Source organism: Siphateles boraxobius, unplaced genomic scaffold (assembly GCF_051911475.1).
Source record: "Siphateles boraxobius isolate OS27281-9 unplaced genomic scaffold, OSU_SipBor_1 5, whole genome shotgun sequence".
Lineage (NCBI taxonomy): Eukaryota > Metazoa > Chordata > Actinopteri > Cypriniformes > Leuciscidae > Siphateles > Siphateles boraxobius.
In genome coordinates, this window is record NW_027509141.1 from 17,559,027 (window position 1) to 17,579,278 (window position 20,252).

The following is a 20,252-nucleotide window of genomic DNA, read 5'->3' on the forward strand; positions in this document are numbered from 1 at the left end:
TCAAATATGTACATATTTACAATTAATCAATGTATTACCAGCCCAATGCAACAAAAATACTATTTAAAAATGAATGCAAATCAATTACATTGATCAGTATGATAATTACATGCTATATATTGCTTTACTCAGTTATGAATGTATTCAATTAATACCTCAATAATATAATATAGCCTAATATAATCTAGAATAATATTAGTTTTAAGTTTTAGTAATATTTTACAATAGCTGTTTGACTGGCTGTATGCATGTACTGTAGTAATAGTAGTAATAATAAGAATAATAATACATTTTATTTCATGCATTTATGAATGTGTTCTATTAATATATAAATCAGGTAAATATAAACAGTTATTATTGTAATATAATATAGTGTAGAATAATATTAGATTTAATTTTGTTAAACATTTTACAAGAAATGTTTGACTGGCTGTATGCATGTACTGTAGTAGTAGTAATAATAATAATACATTTTATTTTATGCATCTATGAATAATATGTTCTATTAATATATAAATAAGTTAAATATAAAAATGAATAGTATAATGTAATATAATATAATGTAGAATAATATTTTTAAAAAATTAAACAAAATATGCTTTTTGTCAGGCTGTAATGATAATAATGCATTTTATTTTATGCATTTATGAATATATAAATAAGTTAAATATTAACAATTAATAATATATATATTATAATAATAGTTTTTAATCACTAAAACATTTTATAAGGGTTTCTGTTTGACTATAACAGTAGAGGCTGCATGCATAAGGCTCCACTCCACTGAATCCATTGTTCCAGGTTTTGTGTGAGAGGATCTCCGTGTCTCTCTGAAGGCAGGTGTAGCCTCCCTCTGATTCTCTTCCTGGTGCCTGACACACAGTCTTCAGGATAGAAGCCATAGACCAGCTTTGAAGAGTCCGGCCAGCATCACTCCGGCGCAGAGATTCAGAATGAATGATTAACATCACAAAACCCCCTCCGCGACTCCACACTGTAGAACAAAAGAGCCGGACTCATCCCTCTGGTGTTCTCCATCCAGGGCTGGGAGCGGCCGCTGCCTTTGTGAGAGTGGAGAGGAGAGGAGAGGAGAGATATACACCCTGAGATGCTCTGCAGGCTGGAGGAGGAAGAGGAGATGTCTCTACTGGAGCTTCAGCAGAGGGTGGAGTGTGTGCTCACTCATGTTGGTGAGTGTATTATTCTCTGCTGAGGAGGATTGGGGTGTGTGACAGCTGTGGTTATGCTTTCTGCCGCTGGTTCAGGGGCAATACTTGGATTCTGGGATTTTGGGGAAACCTTGAGGGTGTTTCCTGATGGATGGTGATAGAAACAAAGCTTGATCTTAGACCTCTTTTTTTATTTTACCTTTGAATGTCATGTCATCACACACAGAATGTGAACACGGGCCATTCAGAGCACAGATTTTAGGGCAGCAAAGTGACAAAAAATGATTTTTAATTTTATTTGTTTGTTTTATTAGTTGTATAATGCGAGACTTAATTTTTTGAGGTTATGGCAATGTTTGTTTCGGAATCACATTTTTCAATTAATTTAAAATATTTTCAAGAAAATAAATAAAAAAGAAAAATGCATATTTTAATATATTTTTTTAAATTTAACATATTTGTTTGTATTTTTAGATTTAAATATTATACTTATAATAATATTTGTTATTAAATATTATATTATATATTTACATATTTAAAATTCGGCACTGCATTGCCGAATTGCTCAAATTACCAACATTAATATTAAAAAAAAAGAAAGCAAATTAATTACATTGTTCAATATGAATAATATGACATATAATCTATTTATGTATTAATAATATATTATATTAATATATGGATACATTAAATATCAATAATGTTTTTATATAATATATATATTTTTATATAATATTGGTTTTTATATAATATTGTCGTTTGTCTATTACAGTACAGGCTGTATGCATAAGGCTCCATTTCACTGAATCTGGTGCAAAAAGCAGATTGAATCATTAAACCATTTCATTTGATTACTTTTTATTTTAAGGTTATGGTAATGTCTTTGCATAGGAATTACCAGCTAATTAGTGGCATCCAATGAGACTATTTATGTCAGAATCACATACTCATACAACATTCGATTATATATATCTGCATATTTTCAATCCATCTCTTCTCAAGAGGTTGTGTATATTCCAAACAGTGGCGTCAAAAGCACAGAAATATCCATGTGCTTCCCCGTTCCAGTGAGTGAAGTAGGTTATTGTGCCATGCTGCTGTTCCTGCTGTCCCGCATGAGAGAGAGGGAGAGAGGCTTTGCTCGCCCCCACTGCAGCCCTTAGGGGACGTCAGGCCGTCGCCATGGAAACTGAGATGGGCCAGTTCAGCCATATTGATTCATGGAGACCCTCCATGCTTTAAACACGCAAGTCCGTGCTTCCTAAGTGTATTATCCGCATTATAACACACACACGGCTGCTTCAACTTTCCGACTGAAAATCAGCAGGCTTTTTAAACAATGATTAAACCGTTTGCTTTCGGTTCACTGCTCTGAGCTGCACTTTGGAAGCTAGGAATATCCTAACGTTGCAAAAAGATATATAACGTAATGGATGGCCTCTCAAACCTGCCTTTGGTTTAGAGTAAACAACAAAAAAATAAAAGAGTTAATGCATTAGCGTCATCTCCGGTGATCCATCAGAGTATCGGCGTCACAGATGTGACCATCCGGCCCTCTAATAGCAAGATGACTAAACACTGAGAGCTTCTGCTTTTTGATTGGTCAGCTGTGATCACATCACTCTCGTGTTCGTTTTAAAGTGATGTATTGCACCGTTCTGGATCTGTATTGCATTGCTCATGAATATTTAACATGCCAGATGAGCAGTCGAGGATTCTATAAAATAACAGGATCTGGCCTGAGCGGAATGTGCATTTTCATTTATTAGCTTCTTAAGCTTATATCATTCATTTTTATATTAGACCTTTGACCATTTTTTGATTTGAGTAAGTTGTTTTAGGAAAAAAAACATTAATACATGTTTAACATTAAAACATTTTAATTCATACATACAGTAGATACTGTATACTGTTCTAAAGACGAAAAACTAAGGATGCATTAAATAGATGAAAGGTGACAATAAAGCCTCTCCCTGTTACAAAATATTTATATTTCAAGTAAGTGCTGTTCTTTTGAACTTGCTATTAATCAAAATCAAATTTTTTCACAGTTTACACAAAAATATTAAGTGTTTTCAACATTGATAATTGTAAGAAATATTTCTTGAGCATCAAATCAAAATATTAGAATGATTTCTGAAGGATCATGTGACACTGAAGACTGGAGTAATGATGCTGAAAAAATTAGCTTTGCATCACAGGAATAAATTAAATTTTAAAATACACTTACCTTAAGGATGATTAGGAACACATGTTCATTAATGCAATTATCTAATCAACCAATCACATGGCAGTGTCTTCAATGCATTTAGGGGTGTGGTCCTGGTCAAGACAATCTCCTGAACTCCAAACTGAGTGTCAGAATGGGAAAGAAAGGTGATTTAAGCAATTTTTAGCGTGGCATGGTTGTTGGTGCCAGACGGGCCGGTCTGAGTATTTCACAATCTGCTCAGTTACTAGGATTTTCACGCACAACCATTTCTAGGGTTTACAAAGAATGGTGTGAAAAGGGAAAAACATCCAGTACGCGGCAGTCCTGTGGGCGAAAATGCCTGGTTGATGCTAGAGGTCAGAGGAGAATTGGCAGACTGAGACTTCAAGCTGATAGAAGAGCAATTTTGACTGAAATAACCACTCGTTACAACCAAGGAATGCAGTAAAGCATTTGTGAAGCCACAACACGCACAACCTTGAGGCGGATGGGCTACAACAGCAGAAGACCCCACCGGCTACCACTCATCTCCACTACAAATAGGAAAAAGAGGCTACAATTTGCAAGAGCTCACCAAAATTGGACAGTTAAAGACTGGAAAAATGTTGCCTGGTCTGATGAGTCTCGATTTCTGTTGAGACATTCAGATGGTAGAGTCAGAATTTGGCGTAAACAGAGTGAGAACATGGATCCATCATGCCTTGTTACCACTGTGCAGGCTGGTAGTGCTGGTGTAATGGTGTGGGGGATGTTTTCTTGGCACACTTTAAGCCCCTTAGTGCCAATTGGGCATCATTTAAATGCCACGGCCTACCTGAGCATTGTTTCTGACCATGCCCATCCCTTAATGGCCACCATGTACCCTCTGATGGCTACTTCCAGCAGGATAATGCACCATGTCACAAAGCTCAAATCATTTCAAATTGCTTTCTTGAACATGACAATGAGTTCACTGTACTAAAATGGCCCCCACAGTCACCAGATCTCAACCCAATAGAGCATCTTTGGGATGTGGTGGAACGGAGCTTCGTGCCCTAGATGTGCATCCCACAAATCTCCATCAACTGCAAGATGCTATCCTATCAATATGGGCCAACATTTCTAAAGAATGCTTTCAGCAGCTTGTTGAATCAATGCCACGTAGAATTAAGGCCGTTCTGAAGGCGAAAGGGGGTCAAACACAGTATTAGTATGGTGTTCCTAATAATCCTTTAGGTGAGTGTATATTCAAATATAATTTTTTGAATTGTAATAATATTTCACAAATTCAATATTAGTTTTTGATCCAATAAAAGCAGCCTTGGTGAGCATAAGAGACATATTTCAAATACATTAAAACATCTTTTCCACCCCAAACCTTCAAACGGGATTGTAAGTAAATAATTTGATGTGCAAAAAGTTCACAAAACACACAAGAACGTGTTAACAGCATCATGTTGCTGCAATTGCTATGATGTTAAAAAAAAATCTGATGCATTAAAGGTATCGGATGAAAACATTATAAAGACCTTTTCATGAATTAAAAAATGAAGTCTGGATCGACTTCTGTGCTTTAATCAGACAGTCACTCTGACTCCACTGCTGCTTAAAAGTTGTTTAAAATAATTAAAAAACAGTGTTATTCAGTCATCCTAAACTAATCAGGATAAAGGGATTAAGTCAAACAAGCCAAATACTGGGCACTGGTACAGAGATCACACACACACACACACAGACACACACACACACACACACACACACACACACACACACACACACACACACACACACACACACACACACACACACACACACACACACACACACACACACACACACACACACACACACACACACACACACACACACACACCCCCCCCAGCCACAAGCTTAAGAACACACACATAGCCTGAATGTCTAAATAAAAATCAGTTGGGCAATTCATTCATATCATAACAGTATTTTTACAGAACCTGTTTTTTTGCATGGCTGCAGTCCTACAGCATTGTTTTACACTCCACAAAACAACACACACACACGCGCTATCTATCAAAAGTTTGGGGTCTGGAAATTTTTGGAAAGAAATCTCACAAAGGCTGCACTTATTTGATAAAAACACAGTAAAAAAGTAATGCTGTAAAATAAAAATATAATTGTCTTATATATTTATTATATTTAAAAGTTTAATTTTTTCCTGTGATGGCAAAGCTGAATTTTCAGCATCATTACTCCAGTCTTCAGCGTCACATGATCCTTCAGAAATCATTCTAATATGCTAATTTGATGCTCAAGAAACATGTTTATTATTATTATGATAATTTGATCATTTTGATAACATGATCATTTTTTTTCAGGATTCTTCGATAAATAGAAAGTTTAATAAATGTCTTTAAATGTCAATTTCATGTCAAATAAAACTACTTAAAAAAACAAACAATATATATATATATATATATATATATATATATATATATATATATATATATATATATATATATATATATATATATATCTCACTGACCTTAAACTTTAGAATGGTTGTAAAATATTAGAACTGAAAACAGCTTCAAGTCTTATTTTGAGACCAACCCTTATTTTTTGCTTCAAAAGTTAGACATTCTTCAAGAAACTATCCCTAAAATATAAAAAAATAAATATTTATGATTTCTTGCTATTTATTAATGGCAATCTTTTCTTACATTTCTGTCTGTTCTTTTATGATCCAATGCAGTTCCTGACTGCATTTGTGTTGTGACACAAACTCTTCAAATTCTATAAACAGCCTAAAATCCTTGAACTTGTCTTTGTTTGTGAGCTGCCATCAGCGTGACGGTATCTCCAAAGACTTGGACTCGCCATAAAACATAAAAAAAGCAGCGAGCCGTGACGCTCAAAAGGTGAACAATAGGAAGGTCATTGAACTTCCTTCCCTCCACACCATCCCTCTCTTCCTCCTCCCTCCATCTGCTTTTGTGTGCTCCTCTGTACAATCCCTGCAACAGCTGCACTGTTCAAATCAATATTCTACATTCACAATCCATTTCTTGCCGTTTTCCCAGCTAATAGAATCCATTAGATTGTCAATCCCCAAAGCTTTATTCATAAACTCCTCATCTCTCATTGTGCCGATGTGCGTTTCGCAATCTTTCTCACCGATGCTGCGATGATTTAAAGAGGAATATAGTGAAGCGTACAGTATTTGTCACTATATGACATCCGTGTTAGATGCACCACACACTGAGATCCTCTTAATATAGAGTCCAGTAATCAGATTACAGCAGATACTGAGATTATCTGCAAACACACACTGGTGTGATAATCTGAAGCCAGAGACACACATTCTCAACACACATTATTGCAGTGTTTTAGGAATACAGGTGTGTAGAATCGCATGCAGGACGATTACTGCCCATAAACAAATTATATAGCTCGTTTCATTTTATAAAAATTAATAATGGATATGGGTTCGAATATGTATAATCGGTCGGTCAGTCAGTCAGTCTGTTTAACGTTAATAATAATAATATTAATAATATTTAAAAAAAAAACTGTGGCAAGTCAATAAAAAAAAATATATATAATAATGATTTCCAATGAGTATTTAGAATGCCATAATGTAACATTTGGTTTATTTGTTTATAATAATAATACTAATGATGATAATAATAATAATAAAAATATTAAAACAAAACTATGTCATGTCAATAAAATAAGATTAATGATTTATCTCACAATTTCCGATGAGTATTAAGAATACCATTTATAATATAAAAAACAAACTATGGCAAGTCAATAAAATAAAATTAATGATTAATCCTACCATTTCTAATGAGTATTTAGAATACCATAATATAAAATGTATTTTTTTATTATAAAAATTACATTGTCAATAGGATAAATTAATTATTAATGCCAGAATGTATAATAATATAATATAATATAATATAATATAATATAATATAATATAATATAAAATACCGGTAATATAATATAATATGATATAATATAATATAATATGTGTAACGGGGTTTGAGATCCAGGGAAGAAGGAGGCGGGAACCGGCGAACATTTAACAATTTTAATAATAAAATAAAACAAATACAAAAACAAAAGTATAAGCCAGCAGCCGCTCACAGACGACTGCTGGCCACACAAAACAGAAACAAAACACAACATAAAATCAGGCGTTCATTATCACTCACGCCACCGGCCTCGCTCTGTTCTCTCACGTCCCTCAGACTCGTCCTGCTCGCCACAATATAATATAAATAACAAACTATGAAAAGTCAATAAAAAAAATTATATCATGATTTCTGATAAGTATTTATAATGCCATAATTTCAAATTTGGTTCATTTGTTTATAATAATAATAATGAAAAAATAATAACAAAACTGTCAAGTCAATAGAATAAAATTAATGATTAATCCCACTATTTTTTTTACTATAAAATGTATTTATATTTTATGTATCTATTAAAGGGTTAGTTCACCCAAAAATAAAAATTAAGTCATTAATTACTCACCCCCATGCTGTACCAACCCCGTAAGACCTTCGTTCATCTTCGGAACACAAATGAAGATATTTTTGATTAAATCTGAGAGGTGGATCACTGCTACATAGGCTGCCAGAGGGAATGAAACTTGACGGCCCAGAAAGTCATTAAAGAACATGTTTAAATATTCCATGTGCCTACAGTGGCTCAACTATAAGTTTATCAAGCGACGAGACTACTTTTTTCCCGGAAAAAAAAACATAATAACGACTTTATTCGACTATTCCTTTTCTTCCTTGTGGGCCTGAGACGAGAGTTCAAGAGATTTCCACGACGCATGCGCGAGAACTGAGAAGAGAACGTTCTTCTTCTAATACTTCTTGTTCAGTTCTCGCGCATGCGTCGTGGAAATCTCTTGAACTCTCGTCTCAGGCCCACAAGGAAGAAAAGGAATAGTCGAATAAAGTCGTTATTATGTTTTTTTTTTTCGGGAAAAAAGTATTCTCGTCGCTTGATAAACTTATAGTTGAGCCACTGTAGGCACATGGAATATTTAAACATTTTCTTTAATGACTTTCTGGGCCGTCAAGTTTCATTCCCTCTGGCAGCCTATGTAGCAGTGATCCACCTCTCAGATTTAATCAAAAATATCTTCATTTGTGTTCCGAAGATGAACGAAGGTCTTACGGGGTTGGTACAGCATGGGGGTGAGTAATTAATGACTTAATTTTCATTTTTGGGTGAACTAACCCTTTAATATAAAAATGATGGCAAGTGAATAGAATAAATGAATTATGAATGCCATAATGTCTAATAATTTTATTTCTTACAATATTTTCTCTTTTTTCCACTGACCCCCTTGCACCAAACATCAATAATGAGAGTTTTCAGGCAGTTATAGGATGTTACCATGCTGCACAATAGCTTACTGTACATAGGATATAGTTATAGGATGTTACCTTACTGTACCATGCTGCACAGTACCTTTTCGAAAAGCTAACACTTTCATTCTCAATTTATGGACATTCCATATCATTTGTTTTTGAGTGCGTTAGGAAGAGATCCAGACGGCTCCAGAGTAAAAGAGTGCCATATTTTACAGGCACAAAGGTTTCCATCCACAGGAATGTCTGAAGAAGTTATCCATAAAACATTAGCACACCTACAAGTGTGCGCTCAAACATCCATGAAATCACTCTTTGGGTTTATTTCCCACTTTTTGCTTCTTAATTTAGCATATTACATCTGTTTTCCACTGTTTTCCTCCGTTGAGATTTAACAGTCTGCGCCACATGATGCCGTCTCATGTGTGAGGGTTGCGGGGAGGGGTTTGTGTGTGTGTGTGTGTGTGTGTGTGTGTGGAGCGGGGCTCTGTTTTGGGGTGGAGAGGGGAAAAGGAATCTGTGTGTTTGTGAGAAGTTCTTCCTGACGTCCTTTAACCACAGAGCCCTGTGCAGTGATGAATATCTCGCTGGGAGAGAGAGGAAGAGGAAACTACTGGCACTTCTTGCATTCTCAAAGACATTTGTAGAATATGTGTTACCTGCGTTTCAGAGGCACATGCTCCTCTGGGAACATCTTATTAGACTCTCTGGAGTGAGACACAACCTGAAGGAGACACGAGGAGTGAGGGAGTTTGTGGGTCACTTCGGCTCTCGGGACCTTCGGCACAATGGGTTCAGTTATGTGTGAGTCAAACTTTTCAAGACGATTTAAAGAGTGTTTGTGCCTGAGGAAGAATGTGCATGTTTTGTGTTTCTCTTCGTTTATATTACGGGAATCACGTCATTTCTTGAGAGTTACAGCTCTGTTTTGGCTTTGGTTGGGTGTTGTGAGGTGTTTCTGAGAAAAAAAAGGAAAAAAAAGAGGTTTATGGGCTTAATAATGATTAGACACACAGCAATGTGACCAGAAAAATGTGCCAGTAATTATTCCAGTGTTTCTGAACGGTCATAACCCTGCTGTGGAGTTTTTGTTTAGTCACATATAGTGTTAAGAAAGTTCACTTTCTTTCTTAAGATAGATGAGCGAGGTCAAGGGGGTGAATGAAGATCTTGATAGGATGAAAATTCAATCATTTGTGTTGCCTTTATGTGTTATGTGGAAAACAAAAATGAATTTTGTAGAATATCCTAAGTCCATATTATGGATGTCAAGCTCCAAAGTTACAACAACAAAAAAGTATTTTAAAGTGGTCCATGCATCCACACAATTGTTTATCAAAAACAGACCGAAATGTAAGGATTTCTTTTCTTACTTATATATTTTTCAAATTTTTGCCATTTTTATAGGACTCTGTCACTCAGATATCAACTATTCAGTTTTGATTATGTATTCCAATTGTGACTAGTACATGTTTTTTTTAATATACTAGTTATTGTTCATTCGATACTAGTACCTATGAAATATCAGGTTCTAGTACTTATTTCGATAAGATATACTTTACTTATAATCTTCCCCTTCAAAGATGTTAATTGCTGTGATGAAATGACTGAATCAGTGAATTGAACTTGGGAACCAGATCAGTCAAATTCATGAACGAATCATTCAGATCAATTTTGTAAACAAGTTAAACTGATTGATTGAAAAGTGACTCAAAAGAACGACTCATTACATTTATTCATTTAGCAGATGCTTTTATCCAAAGCGAGGAAATTTGTGAATCTCTTCTTCTCTCATGCATTCTCATGAACACTTCAAGGAGAACTATAGGGTGCTTAACCTCTATGATTCTTTTATAATGCTTTTCATTGTTTGAGAGCTTGACAGCCCCAGTTATGTGGAAAAGAGAGGTCATTATTTCCTTTTGTGTTCTGTGTAAAACAGAAAGCCGTACTGCACACTAGAATGGCGCACACACACACACTCAGCCAATAGTACTGCTTGCTGCAGAAAGTCTCTCGGGACAGTATGAATTATGAAGAGACTGAGTATGCACTGCAAATCATTTTTCTTACTATCAGTAAGATTTTACACTAAAAACATTGAACAATTGTGCCCAGACACCTGCTAAATCCGGTAAAAATGGCAAATTCATATTTTTAAATTTTTTTTCTTCTAATTTATTTAATTCTAGAAATGCAAAAAGCTCAAATTAGCCACAACACACTCTCAGAAAAGTGTGTAAACTGGTACATTTAGGGATACAACAGCTTGTCACTGGAGCAATAGCCTTAAATGGACATTTTTGCTTCTAAAGGCTGATAAGTGATAAGCTAATTTAAAGATACAATACAAAGATACAAAGAAATGTGCACATTTATCACACTGTAGAAGCCTATGGTATGTTCTTGTTTAGACATGTGGGTTAAAATGTGTGTGTGACCTGGTAAACCCTACATTATGGGGACAAAATATCCCCACAAGGATGGCAATATCTGAAATCCTTGTTTGTGTGGGGACATTTTTTGGTCCCCATGAGGAAAACCGCTTATAAGTGATGTTTTTTGAAAATGTAAAAATGCAGAAAGTTTTCTGCGATGGTTAGGGTTAGTGTAAGGGAATAGAATATACAGTTTGTACAGTATAAAAATCATTATGTCTATGGAAAGTCCCCATAAAACATGAAAACACAACGTGTGTGTGTGTGTGTGTTAGGATGTTGTGTAGTGACAGCTCTGAGGGAGAGACTGTGCTCTCAGGTGTGTGTGTGTGTGTAAGTATATCCGCCACAGGGGAAGTGAACTAAAATAGTTCTCTTAATCCAGAGACCGCAGTGCTTCTGACCACTCATTCTGATCTGTCCTTGCTTTTCTCTGACCTTACAATTCACACTGCTTACGCAGGAGCCACACACAGTCGTCCAGAGAGCCGTAGTTGAGCATGAGCAGGGGTATTCTGGGTTTGTGCTGCAGTATGGATGGCTCTCTACGCTATCAGAGCATCCCGTCCCACTGCTCGGTATGTGGGACGGGAGCATCCTTTTCCTTGATCCGCATATCGGCCGGGGAAATGGAGTCCTACCATCGTTTTCTGGGAGTTTGTCTGGAGACTGAATTAGCAACGAAGAGAAGTATGTCTTCCTCATACACCCTCACCTTCCGCTTTCACTCCGGTTTGCTTCTGATGCAACTTCAGCTAAAATTAATAATGCAGCATTGGTGTAGAGAAGTGAGATGTTTTAGTTTAGTTGTTGTACATGTGTAATGGTGTGTGTGTGTGTGTGTGTGTGTGTGTGTGTGTGTGTGTGTGTGTGTGTGTGTGTGTGTGTGTGTGTGTGTGTGTGAAGAAACAGTGTTAACCATCAGACGCTCTTAAAGAGGATTAAATGGCTGGGTCAGATTTGCAGCTTCATTCATCATTGTGGCTAATTGTGTTGTGAAAACAGAAATATATTTCTTGGTTTTTAATTGTTTTGGCATATTGAGCTTTGTTCAGGTGCATTAACCTCTTTGAACTTAAAGGAGGAACTGTGAATGATGAGGATGTCAGAAGTCAAACAGTTTTGTCTGACATAAAAGTCACGACATGACATGTTGCCTGTTGTGACAAACATTCTTAAAACTATATATATGTGTACGTGTATATATATATATATATATATATATATATATTTCAATGTTATATTCATTATTTTTATAGTAATTTTATTATTAAGAACTGATAGCACAGTCAATATATATATATATATATATATAATTTATAATATATAATTTCTTTTTTTTACATATGTATTTTGTAGATTTTTTTATATTCATTATGTAACACATTTTTATTATTATTATTATTATTAATCTCCAATTATTTAGCTGTTGTACAGATGCCTCTCATCCTGCCTGAGATTGGTGTGCTACAAAAAGTCATAGGATGGTTAAAATTTTTGCTTTCTACTTCAAAAATATGTCCTGTAAGTAAAAAAATAAGTGACATTGTTTATGTCCATATAGATTTTCCCCTTTTAGAATTTTTTTTTAGACTAAGTCATATCGTGAGTGGTATATGGCTCACATATGTGATTAGTTCCTCAAAGACGACCAGACTCCCTCGAGAGCCTCTTTAAAGCATGCCGGCATAATCAAACGCACTGGGTCAGCAGACAAAGCTTTACACAGCCTACATCTGAACTTCCTAGTCAAACACATATGTGGATGCGAGTCTTTTTGTGAATGGTTGTTTTTACATAAACCATTCTGAATTAGGGCAATTGGTTTACTCAGAGCTGTTTTCTTAATTCATTCCAATACAAAATGATTCGGAATACTTTCTCCATGTATTGTAAAATGCCTCCAAATGCACCCTCACTTTATAATGGCCTGTTTGTTGCATTTGTCTTGCTTTGTGAAATGGATGTCTGGATTGTTCCAGGTGACAGGGTCATTGATATTAATCATTTTAAGGGAGTTTTTGTTGTTCTGGGCAGATACAGGATGTTGTCTGACTTTCTGATTCGTATCCAAGTGTGGCGGCTTCCTTTTCCGTAGGGATGTGGATCGAGATTTAGAGACTGTATGTTGGAATTCTTTGCCATTTTGGTAACGAGATCATTGTCACCTCTCTTTCTGAATGCACATTTTGCTGTATATCACCGTTTGTTTTTATTTAAAGCAATAGTTCACTCAAAAATTAAAATTCAGTCATTTACTCATGTCGTGCCAAACCTGTAGGACTGACTTTCTTCTGCGGAACACAGAAGATTTTCTGAAAAATGTCTGTTTTTTGTCCATATAATGAAAGTCATTGGGGTTCAATGTTGCCTGTTGTAACTCAAACATTCTTAAAACTCTATATATATATATATATATATACAGTATATATATATATATATATATATATATATGTGTGTGTGTGTGTGTGTGTGTTTTGTTCCTCAGAGGAAGGAAACTTATACATGAGATTAAGTAAATGATGATAGAATTATAATTTTTTTGGAGAAATGACTTTTTAAAACATAAAAATATATACAGTATAATCAGAGGCTTAATACCCATTCACACCATGAACAATAATTATAAAGATAATTATATAAGCATCCACACCAATGCATGATAAGATTGTTTATTATAAGTACCAAATACTATAGAGTTACACAAGATGTGCCACTCTTATTGTTTTGAATGGATCAAATGTTCAATATGGGGGAATAAATCCCGTCTTCTAAATAAGAGCCAATCGCCTATAGAAACAGTCAGACGCACACTTCCATTGCACATGCGCATAAGCTTGATCCAGTCTGAAAAATGTCGTTTTCTGTCATGATTCAAGTGTTTAGAAACTACATTTTTGAGACCGTTGTTGTTCGATTTCATTGGTGATTTCAAATATGAAATTTAATTGTAAGCTTGGCGAACCGTTTTGGAAAATTTGAGATTTCCCCATTCAAAAAGATAGAAGCTGCACTTACATGCCCGAGAGGCGTTTCAAAGATGGCCGCCGAGTCAGATGACTTGTCTTAAAGGCCTTTTGATAAGTACACACTGCCGTTATGTTGCCTGTCGCTTTAATGCTCTAGAGCATGGGTCACCAATCTCGGTCCTGGAGGGCCGCTGTCCTGCAGAGTTTAGCTCCAACCCCAATTAAACACACCTGAACCAGCTAATCAAGGTCTCACTAGGCATAATAGAAACTTTCAGGCAGGTGTGTTGGACCTGGTTGGAGCTAAACCCTGCAGGACATCGGCCCTCCAGGACCGAGATTGGTGACCCCTGCTCTAGCTCTTTTAAGCAGGACGGATTTTGTTTGACTGTCAATGTTTCCTTTGAAAGTTATTCCAATTAGTATCTTTCCTCTGTGCCTTTACTGTTATAGTTTTAGTGTGGACTCTGCTATTCCTCTAAATGTGGTATGTTTTTTAAAAATATATATTAATGTTATTGTAGTTAACGTTCTTGGTGTGAACAAGCCTTTATCTGAGCTGTAATGCTTTGTAATAGACGCCTACAGTAATTTGAGTTATGTGTGTGTGGGTTTATGCGTGAGTGTTGGGAGCATTGAGACTTCTTCCCCCACTTTCAGTGATTTCTTTAGGGGAAAAATGATAGATTGTGGATCTTGCCTGCCATAATAAAAAAACAGAGATCACATTTGTGAACAGCAGAGCCTTTGATAAAGCTTTACTGCAACCATTGACCTTCTTGTCAAACATTATTAAGCTCACAGGGCTTTGATTTTGTGATGATTTTATTTTGCTGCCTCAGACTCAATTGTCCAGCCTTGTCTTAAAGTTTTTTTTTGTCATACAACAGCACTAATTTATAGAGATCAGAGGGAAGCAGAGCGGGACAATAGACTGGATGTCCTCTGGACGGCCCTTAAATGGTCATCAGATGCCCATTTTCTACAAGTTGGTATGATTCTTTAGGGTCTTCATGTAAAGTTTGTAACATACTTTGGTTAAAATTCCTAAATGGTTGTGTAAAACAACACCCTTTTTACCTCCTCAAAAACAGCTCTGTTCATAGCGACCCGTTTCAGTGCATGTCTCTTTAAATGATAATGAGCAACTGTTAACCCCACCCCTCTCTTCCGTGGGGGGCTGTCGACACAAGACACGTAAAGTGCTGCCACGGCATCCTGCTGGCAGAAAGTATACAAATAGCTGAGGGAGGAAATATGCTAATACGGAACAGTCCGTCAGTGGTCGTGGGCGGAGCATGAGCAATATGACATCATATTGCTCAGAAAATGCAAACGGCTTGATTATTGAGAGTGTTTAGTGAATGGATTTTTTTCATTGTATGCTGGTTGTGTCCACAAATTACAAAGACACATTTATATGCAAACACCTTGTAATAGGGAGTTTTGTACCCTTTAAATGTCTGAAATGGGATTCAGACAGGCTGTGAAGTGAAGCTATTGTGTTTATTATGTTATAGTTACTCATTATGACATGGAAAACCTAGTAGAAGTTTCTCATATTGTGCACTATAGGTTCTGATGTTCAGAGACCCCCTACGGCCTGTGATCGAGTTCCAAACTGGATTTGTTTACATGATATGCAGCAGTGTCCGCTGTTTGACTGCAACCGTTGATGCATTGACCCCAAGTGAAACCATGAATATGTTACATAAAGAGGAAGAAGATGAGACCTCACAGAGCTGATTTGTGGTTTTTCTTCCAGCAGCTGAAGATTGAATCCATTACAGTTTGTCTTTGGTCAACACATAAGGGAGCTTTCTATACCAATGGCCCTGGAGCAAGAGATATCAATATTGTTGCATGTTTTTCTGAATAATGAACAGATCTGGACAAACAATGAGCATCATGTCATTTACCAACAATCAGGTCTTGCTGGCTGTCTGGCTTCCCCCCCCCCTAACCTGTCTTATTCCTTCTTTATGGCCTTTTGGAGACAAATTGCAAGCTGAAATACCTTCAGTCCTCGTGCCCCTCAGCTAAATTTGGTCACAGTGTTCCCCACTGCATGAACTCCTCATTGCATGTGAATGCAATCACTGTTGAATTAAGTGTGTGAGTAAGTGTGTTTAGCAATTGCTAATCGTTAGTGAGTGTTTAACATATTGTTTCTGACATCCTGACCCAGGGGTGATGCGGGGACAGAAGTAAGCATTGTCTGGTGTGGACGGCACAGGTGTTTGACACTTGATCATCTGACTGCTGATAGGCTGAGTGATTAATGAGCTCTGTACTGACCTATTCATAATCCCTTGGTAACTAATTACTCTTAACAGGACATAGTCTGAACAATTAACATAATACTTCTTATGAATGGTCATGATGTTCCCTGTTGGAGTGAAGACTTCACATACATTTTCTTGTGTCCTGCTCTTTATGTGACCAAATAGAGAATGAGAAGGTGACGTCGAGCGTTTTCACTCCGCGTTGCTTTTTGGGAAGTCGTCGCCATATTAGAAGGATAAGCTATCTGTTGCCATGTTTACTTTGACAATGAGACAGAGAGAAATAGCAGCAACTTGATATTTTGTTTGCATTTTTGCGATACGGCGCAGTTTTTTGGAAATAAATGGATGAGGAGGAAGCAAAAGGAAAGGGGCTCTGTCGAGACTTAATGGTGCTCTAAGCGATGTCACGCTTTTTTAGGCCAAAACATTTTTTGTCACATACAGCAAACATCTCCTCACTATCCACTAGCTGCCTGTCCCCTGAACACACTGTAAAAAAAAAAAACGCAGTCTCTGCAGACACCCACAAACAGCAACAAAAACAAACTGGGCGAACCCGCACCACGAAACATTACAAACTGCTCCAGCCAATAACTGACAAGAAGGATTCGGGGGTGGGGTTTGGGGGGTTAGTGCGCGGATGAGGAGAAGGAAGGGTCTAGCTAGCCTCCATTTTGTTTGACAATACTTCGTACGTCAACAAGAAGTGACGTCATCCAACATTGCTTAGAGCACCTTTAGTAACAATGCCAGGCAGCGTTATTTATAGAAACATCAACAACATGGACCTGTACGACCTGCCAGCTACAGAATGGACATGGAAATACCCTGGATATGGATATGAATCGGATACGTGCATTCACACGACACCGTTCTCAACTAAAAACTTTTTATGTTGTTTACACGACAATGGCGTTTTGAGTGCCTGAAAACGCAAACTTTTAAAAAAGGGTTTCAAAGTGCAAGTTTGGTCTCCGTGTAAATAACAAAAACGTGAATCTCTGAAGACGATGACGTCATGCGCATGTGTGTTACGTGTTCAGTCTATAGGGTTTCATCGCCATCTAATGGCCTGTCAGCAGAATTCAGCGTTTTTCGTTTTTCGCGGATCCGTGTGAATGAGGATCGTTTTGACAATGGTGTCGTCTTTATGCGGAAAACTCAAAGGAAAAACGTCTCCGTTTTAAGTATATTGTTGTCGTGTAAACATACACTTATATCTCCATTTAATGCTGTGGTTGTGTGAACTGGTGCACAATGGGAGGGAAAGGCGCAGAAAGGCCATACAATGCCTGAGCCGAAAACACTAATGTTTGGGGAAATGCTTCTTCTTGGTACATAAACATAGTTGTTCTCTCAGGCTGTTCATGTTCAGTGCAGCTGGACTCCTAAGTATGTGATTTTTTTCTTTTCTTTTAAGCTTTGCTACATGGAATACATCTTACTCTAAACTTCCCTTTCATCTGTAACATCTCTTCCCCCCAACCAGATGCTCGCTGGAGAATTTTTGCTAGAAGTTGGTACTGTTCTCTCGGTTCTCCATGGAGGAAACTCTTTTAAGACTGACATAGTCATGTGGCTGGAAAAAGTGAGTGGAGACGAACTTTAATGTGTTGCTTTGTATAAAGCTCACGAAGATGGAGAATACTGCAACTTTAATTACAAAAACGCAGGAGATACACAGGAGAAAAAGGAACACAACAACTACATAGGACTTATAAACACTAGAAGAAATCGTTAACAATACAAAACACCCGAACAGAATGATTAACAAACGAGAACTCAGGCAAACACAAGGGAAAAACAGAACATACAGAGTCTTCCCACAAATATTATCCTCTCTCCACTTGTTAGGCAACACAACTGAGGAGATGTAACAGATGTTGGGGATCTTTGGATGAAGGGGTTTAAAACTGGATATGAGATCCAATGGCAATTTAAATCACAATGATCAAAGAACTAAAGCAGTCCTAGGTCAGAGAGTTATTTCCCTTCGATTTGTTGATGTCATGAGCAAAGCTTCTCTCTGTATTTAAACCAAGGCCAATGTTTTAAAAGCACCTCACATCATGTTCACTGTCCTTGAGTTATTGTGATCAATACTAATACTATTCCGAATCTGCTCTATGAAATGTGATGCTCTGTGAAATGAATATTATTCTGTCAAGCTTAGTTAATATATGATTGACTGCTTGTTGGCAAACTCATCCTCCATTCTTGCAATCATAATACAATTTATTTTCGAGAAACTCCCCGGTTTGTAAAAATGTTTCTTATAGTTAACTCCCAAATTTGGATGATGCAGCCCTACAAAACTTTCTGAAACGTGCCAAAAATTTTGAAATCGTTCAGTGCTTTTTTTGTCAGACAGTTTTCTTTTATTTGTGAAGTGTGGAAGACTCTCGTCCTCCATTGGTTGGAAAACAAATAGCCCTGTCCCAAAACTCACACCATTGGCTGAGCCAGTGCTCCTGTTGTCTGGCTAGTCCGGATGTTTAAACAAACAGAACATTGATTTGATAGTGGCAGGGGAGTCAATCTGGGAATTTTAACATCTAAAATCTACCCTTTAAATTAAGATAATGAATATTTGGTTTGGCTCGGGGTTTGTTTTTTACAGCGCAACCCTGCTTCCCAGACTCAGGTCAGAGTGGGATTTGTGGTCTACTTTGACAATTAGCCAGTTCCACTGAACACAGAGGGCAGTGGACCACGAGTCTGCGTGAAGTGTGTGTGTGTGTGTGTGTTTTATTTGCACATGCTTAAGCCTGCAACCAACAGCAGTTTTTCTGTCACCTGTGGAGTTTAATCTCTTGGCATGTTGACCATCATCTGCCCTGCTACAGAAAACCTACTTCTATTCTACATAATGAGTTTAATGCTACTATATGCTGCTAAAACAATGATGATGTTGATTTTCTGGGGTCTTCGTTCTTTTTAAAGCCAATGACTTTACCCTTTTCAAATATTTTCAAAATAGGTAGAAACATAAAAGCAAATGGAAAATAATTAGCCTAGCTGCTGTTAATAACATTTCAAACAAAAGGTAATCATGTGCTTTTAATCTGATATAACTGGAGTACAAGGTTATGAGATGTATTATTTCAATGCTTTGCTAAAGAGATGTGTCTTTAATATAGATTTAAACTTGGAGAGTGAGTCTGAGCCCTGCATATTATTAGGAAGGCTATTCTACAGTTATGAAGCCAAATGTGAGAACGCTCTTCGCCCTTTAATGGACTTTGATATCCTAGGTACTACCAGAAGCCCAGATTTTGTGATATTAACGAGCGTGATGGATTGTAGAGGAATAGAAGATCAGTTACTGGCCTTATAGGTCAGTAGCAATACTTTATCAATTCGGGAACTTAATAGGCAACCAGTGTAGAACTAATAAAATTGGGGTTATATGATCATATTTTCATGACCTAGTACTTTAGCAGCTTTTCTGCATCAGAAACAGATTACACGTTCATTAGCTTAGTTATCGGCATTACAGTGGAAACTAATACCTTGTTTTCTAATAAATTTACCAAGGGGCTGCAGCATGTATATTGAAAATAGCAAAGGGCCTAACACAGACCCTTGTGGTACTCTAAATTTACGGGATAATTCCCAGTTTAAAAAAACAAAATGGTAACAGTCTGATAAGTACCATCTAAACCACCTTAATGCCTGTCCCTAATTATTGAACAAAAAACAAGTAAATCTCTTATGCACTCTAATGCATTATCAACACTTTGCATTATCAGTGAGTCAATTTTATTTTGTTTTGATAATGTTTTAAAATATATTTGCAAAAAAAGTTTCAGTGTTTGT

At 36.7% G+C, this 20,252-nt stretch overlaps 1 protein-coding gene across 24 annotated transcripts in view; it reads left to right on the top strand.

Annotated features, from left to right (window-relative positions):
- Nucleotides 1-862: 862 nt before the first annotated feature.
- mcf2l2 (MCF.2 cell line derived transforming sequence-like 2) overlaps nt 863-20,252 on the top strand; it is an 85,544-nt gene continuing 66,154 nt past the window's right edge. For 12 of the 24 annotated variants that reach the window (XM_077203002.1, XM_077203008.1, XM_077203005.1 and 9 more), the window contains exon 1: nt 889-1,190. In XM_077203002.1, the coding sequence (XP_077059117.1) occupies nt 1,109-1,190 (82 nt within the window). In that variant the 5' untranslated portion in view covers nt 889-1,108. Of the gene's footprint in view, nt 1,191-9,188; nt 9,543-11,566; nt 11,867-20,252 lie in introns of those variants that run through there. The other 12 variants (XM_077203003.1, XM_077203016.1, XM_077203007.1 and 9 more) reach the window with 11 other exon arrangements.